This window comes from Ochotona princeps, chromosome 15, assembly GCF_030435755.1.
Source record: "Ochotona princeps isolate mOchPri1 chromosome 15, mOchPri1.hap1, whole genome shotgun sequence".
Classification (NCBI taxonomy): Eukaryota; Metazoa; Chordata; class Mammalia; order Lagomorpha; family Ochotonidae; genus Ochotona; species Ochotona princeps.
Window position 1 is genome coordinate 45,022,768 of NC_080846.1, and position 6,016 is coordinate 45,028,783.

A 6,016-nucleotide genomic window follows, 5' to 3' on the forward strand; every position below is an offset into this window, starting at 1 on the left:
AATGCCTTTCCAATGAAAACAGATTTTTAAAAAATATATGTATATTGAAAATTAATTTTGGTTCAGAAAACTTTTAAAGATTCTAATGTTTGTGCAAGATAAAGTCCATGCTCTTTTCCATGAACATTTTGAATTATATAATGTATGTATAAATTGCATTTTTCATACTTTGTATATGACTGCTTCCTTTAAATTTTAATACAGTTGATGGTTGTGTTTCTTGATTGTTAAATGATGTTTTCATTGTGTGAATGTCATTGTGGAAATGCTATAATTTTTGTTGCATATTACTAATTTATCAGAACATTAGCATTGTTTAACTTTTTTAATATTTGAAGTGTTGATTAATAAAAGTTTCATAATAATGCTATTTTGACACAGGATCCTGACTATTACCTTTTATCTGTACAGTTTTAATCTGGACGTGTGGCATTTTTTTTTTTTAAGATTTATCTATTTTTTATTACAAAGTCAGATATACAGAGGAGGAGAGACAGAGAGGAAGATCTTCCGTCCGATGATTCACTCCCCAAGTGAGCCGCAACGGCCGGTGCTGCGCTGATCCGAAGCCAGGAACCAGGAACCTCTTTTGGGTCTCCCATGCGGGTGCAGGGTCCCAAAGCTTTGGGCCGTCCTCGACTGCTTTCCCAGGCCACAAGCAGGGAGCTGGATGGGAAGTGGAGCTGCCGGGATTAGAACCGGAGCCCATATGGGATCCTGGGGCGCGTTCAAGGCGAGGACTTTAGTTGCTAGGCCATGCCGCCAGGCCCGACATTTTTTTCTAACTAATTTACAGTAACTACTTAGAGAACTGCCAGTCTTTCTTCTAATCAATAACGCTGTAGCAAACTACTTTTCATATTCAATTAAATTCCTGTTTTTGAGTAGTATAATGTGAGCCAATTTAGTAGAGCCGTATCTTTTAGAAGTTGAACAGGTCTGTTTATGTTCATGGTGAACCTAATGATGTTTATTTGTTACGACAGTGAAACCAATCCGTAATCTAAATGGACATTCAATTGGGCCATATAGAATACATGCTGGGAAAACAGTGCCCATTGTAAAAGGAGGGGAAGCTACAAGAATGGAGGTGAGTCCTTAGCCCTGCTGTGACAAGCAGTTTTGTCCCTCACCAGCAACCCAGCCAAATTAAAGCTACCGCACATGTGTTGGTCAGATCAGGGTTTTATCAGCTGTGGAAAACATTGTTTATCCAATTGAATGGATATTTATTGAGCATATCCTAGGTGCCAGTTTTGTTTGGCTGACACCAGGAATATGCAGAACAAAATAACCTGTTTACATAAAGTCATCGTTCTAATAGGCATGCCTGACCTAAAGTTTTAAGGACATAAAGCAGGAAGGAGTTGAATGGGGACTGCACGGGGAAGTTTCATGTTACTGCTACTATCAGTTGGAAAGTCAAGATGGTAATTGTGATTGCCACAATATTTCTTCCTGCCTCTAACTCTTTGCATTTTTTAAGGAAGGAGAAGTATATGCCATTGAAACCTTCGGTAGTACCGGAAAAGGTGTTGTTCATGATGATATGGAATGCTCACATTACATGAAAAATTTTGATGTCGGACATGTGCCAATAAGGTGAGAGATCACTTTTTACTGAAGGGTATCTCTTCCCATTTAACAGCATTTAAAAATATACAAGGAGGTAAATCTAAGTGTGAGTTTGAGTAGTACAATAGAAATATTGTTACAAATTTTAACAGGTAAAAAAATGATTATTTGAATTTTGTTTCTGATGATCATAGCAGATTATTTCCTTAGACTCCTAGATTTTGCTGCTAATATTTTCCCATTGGTAACCTTTCTCTTTGAATTTTCATTGTTTCCTTTGCCTTCTGGAGATGATTGGAGGCTGGATTTATGCCTCCTTTTGTGTGTGGGTTTTGAGCCCACACAGTTCACTGTAGATGAATCATACTGGGAACTTTATACTCGGGCATAGGCACACAGACATGAGAGGCCTCTGAGCTCCTTTCCTAGTCAGATGCCATCTGGAATTAAGTATATGGGCTGTTCTACATTCTTGCTTTTGATTGTTCAGAGTGGCAACAGAAGTTTTTGAACATTCGTTACTAAGTGAAGAGACGGATGAGGTCTGGATTTTTCATGTAGGCCACAGGAGTTGGTAACTCTTTTGCCCACTATTTATTTATTTTGGATTTTTCTTCTCTCAGGCTTCCAAGAGCAAAACACTTGTTAAATGTCATCAATGAAAACTTTGGCACCCTGGCCTTCTGCCGCAGATGGCTGGATCGCTTGGGAGAAAGTAAATATCTGATGGCTCTGAAGAATCTGTGTGACTTGGGTATTGTCGACCCATATCCACCATTGTGTGACATTAAAGGATCATATACAGCGCAGTTTGAACATACCATACTGCTGCGTCCAACATGTAAAGAAGTGGTCAGCAGAGGAGATGACTATTAAATTTAGCCCAAAGCCACCTCAACATCTTGCTTTTTGAGTTTTGTTGGAATACATTGTACCAGAATTAATTTGCAATATCTATTTTAACAGTGGACCTGTGTAGTACTTTTATCCATGTTTAAAGAAAATCGATCAAAGGCAAAACATCTGATGTAATTAACCAAGGAAAAAGCATTCAGGACTTTGAAATGTTAACTGCCTTTCCCTGTCTAGGAAATGCTATAAAGCTCAAATTAGTTAGGAATGACTTAATCCAGTTTTGTTTTGAACAGCTAAGAGATGCTTTTTGGATATTTATATTGCCATATTCTTACTTGAATGCTTTGAATGACTACATCCAAGTTTGCACCTCTGCCCTCTGGTATTGCTTTTTAACCTTCCTGGAATCCATTTTCTAAAAAATAAAGACATTTTCAGATCTGAAAGCTACATTTGAATGTTTGTGATTATACTTCTGAACAGGAAATAGCTAAACAAAACAAGTGAAATACAGAGGCTTTTATCTGGACTGTAGACCTGTGATATTTTCTTCAAACATAATAGCTAAAACAAGATCTACACATGCATCAAGTGGGACAATCTTGATAAGTGAATAAACAGGTTTAATATTGTGTTTCTTTATAGAACATTAATCCTTGTCTATTCCTTTTCTCCCTGTTGGAAAGATGTACTGATGGAAGCATTAAGAACTTGTTATCAACCAGAAACTGTTTCAGTAAATATCTTAGCTTTTAGATCCTTCATCCAGTGGTAGCTCCTATCAGGTATACATGCACTTAAAAAAATCCAAAATGGCATTTTAGCCATAGCAGCTTAAGAAAAATGGGATTTCTGTGTTTAGATCTTGTTCTAGTTAGAAACGTTATGTTGAAATAATTTCATGACGTTTGGAGTAAGCTTTGTTGGAAGAAATAAGGTTTTTTCCAAGTGGAAGTGAGGTTACAGCTACCTTCCCTAATGTTTTAAATTGTTATGTACCAAGGTAAAGCCTTAATTTGTGTATACTTAGCATTGAGATTTGATTGCCGTTTGGATGCTGTATGGTTTGTCTTTTGTTTAGTGTTCTCTTGAGAAACCCATGACTTGTGTACCGAGCTCATTTGTTACGATGTACAGCTGCTCTTCTTGCATTAGAGCCGTAAGTCAGTGTTAACCTTTTCGGGAAAACAATCTAGTTTTTAGCTATATGGGCTGTTTATTATGGTGCTACTCTTCAATAGCTACCTTTGAAAAATTTCTTTTTGTGATTGATTCTGGTGGCAGAGTTCGCTGACACACACACAGATATATAGTGCTTGAGCCTTCCTGCTAGCTCTGTGGGGTTGTAGTCAGAATTTCTGTTTTTTTTTATATGCATTGTGGGGAGGCATAAACTGAAGCAACTTGATTTCTCAGCCCAAAAATTTACACACTAACCCTTATGAATGAGTAATTTGGAGCTTTCTAACAGCTCCTCTGCAGTAGTAGTCTCAAATGTAATTCTGCCAGCAGTGGGGCTCCCTTCCTGTTGGGAGCAGAGGCATCACTGTCCCTGAAATGGCTGGGAGGAGTATGATCCTGTAAATAGGAAAGCTGTCACATAAGAAAACAATTGTACTGTTTGCCTATTAGCCTTGTATCTCTTGAAATGACTTTGTTTACGATGTTTAACAATAGTGCCTTTAGTAAATTATTTTGCAACCAAACCCCCTCTGCCCCCGTTGTTTCTTCTTAGCTCAAATTAGCAGAATGTAAAAGTCCATATTATAGTTTAAGAGAGCTCTTAAAGTTTGTTTACTGTTCAGGTTTTAGGTGCTTAACACTTTTTCATTACAATTTTAGTGGTAATTTCTACAGATTTTCCATATACCTCCAACTCTCCCAAACATTCCCTCATAACAGGTGTCATTTTTAAGAGATTAAAAAGTAAAGCACTAGGTCACTTTGCCATATATTTTTAGATTAAAGTTAATACCACTGCAGGTGGTAGTAGCTTTAAAAATTTTTAATCCCATTAAAATTAGTTGTCAAATGTATTACATTTCAGGGGTAGGCTTATGGTGAAGTAGTTTAGTCTGGGATGCCTACATCCTATCTCAGAGGGTCTGGGTTTATTCCCATTGCTGCTTCTAATTCTAGTTTCCTGGTAGGCAGTTGATGGTTCAAATACTTTTGTCCCTATTTGCTCATTTAGGAGGTCCAGTGTAAGTTGGGGCTGTGGCCCAGACCTAGCCTATTGTGGATAGGAGATTTTCCTGTACCTTTTGAATAAATGAGTAAAATTTCTATAATGTATAGCATTTTAAAGGTAGCCAATGCAATTTAAAAAAAAGCTGGACTCAAGGTATCTTGACCACATAAATTTTTAATGAGGTATATGCATATAATAGATGAGGTAAACAGCTTACATAGGGGTTTATGGAGTGAACAGTCCTAAACCCTAGCCATTTATGTTATTTTTTGGCACAAATAGTCTATTCAATGATAAATCCTCATTGCATTTCATTATCATCTGCCCTGTATGACCCGTTTCCTGAAATTAAAGAAAAAATAGCTAATAGATGTCCCTCTCAAGTTTATCCTTACAGATCATGACTAAGGAACAGCATTGTATAGGCTATAATCTTTAATAAGCTAAGCACAAGGATAAATGAGCTAGTGACACCTAGCCCAAGGTATATTGTCACTCTGGAGGTTAGAAGGCTCTCCCCCCTTTCTGATTAAGTTAGCAACAGTAGGACTTCAAACAGATCTAGTAAGCAAAAAAATCTCAGTACATTTCTGATAACCAAATTTAGATAATTTTTGGTGGTTTCAAATTCCTGAGCCCAGTGTTCATTTAAGAGGCTCCAATCACATAATCCTAGCAACAGTAAAGAAATATAGCTCTTATTTAAGAAATGAGATGCTAGACAAACAGCCTGGGTAGCAGTTTCGAACACTTACCCCCAAATGTAATTTTGTCAAGACCTATTCCATTGAAGTAAAACTTTCCAGCTATACAAGCTAGAGGAGCTAATGTTACTGCAGGTATAAAATGAACTCTTACCAAAATGAACTATACCTGCATAACATAATACTGGTTTGCTAAACTCAAGATTTTTGTTGGAAACTGCTTTATTGGTTTAAAACTGACTTGCTGCCTAATCATAAGTCCTAACCATCATTTTTTTATGTCCATAGTTCCAAAGTTCATTTAAGTGATAATATATATAAAATTGCCATTTACATTTTAACTGCCAAATAGTTACTAAGATAGCAAAATAGCAAATGTTCCATTAAGTAAAGTCATATCATCATGAGGACTGCTTCTCAAAGCCTCACGACTGTGACGCTGTGTGATTGATGAGTCTTGGGTACCTTTGTATTTCGCTTGAAAATAGTAACTCCCTTCAAGGGACAAATGGCCGAAAGTCCATTCCTTTTTGGTTAAGCATGGAAGGAAGTGGCTAATTTTCCATCTATTAAGGTTTAAAGAATTTGAATAGAAAATAGCTATAAAAGATAAATTCATGCCACCCGAATTTAAGAATGATTGCACAAAAATCATGATCTGAGTTAATTAAGACACAATATAAGAGGTATA

The 6,016-nt window shown here is 36.8% G+C and overlaps 1 protein-coding gene across 4 annotated transcripts in view; it reads left to right on the forward strand.

The window, feature by feature from the left end:
* METAP2 (methionyl aminopeptidase 2) overlaps positions 1 to 4,136 on the forward strand; it is a 30,542-nt gene extending 26,406 nt beyond the window's left edge. For all 4 annotated transcript variants that reach the window (XM_004583112.3, XM_036492457.2, XM_058673676.1 and 1 more), the window contains exons 9-11: positions 987 to 1,090; positions 1,487 to 1,602; positions 2,199 to 4,136. In XM_004583112.3, coding sequence (XP_004583169.2) covers positions 987 to 1,090; positions 1,487 to 1,602; positions 2,199 to 2,451 — 473 coding nt within the window. In that variant the 3' untranslated portion in view covers positions 2,452 to 4,136. The remainder of the gene's footprint in view (positions 1 to 986; positions 1,091 to 1,486; positions 1,603 to 2,198) is intronic.
* The last annotated feature ends 1,880 nt before the right edge of the window (positions 4,137 to 6,016 follow it).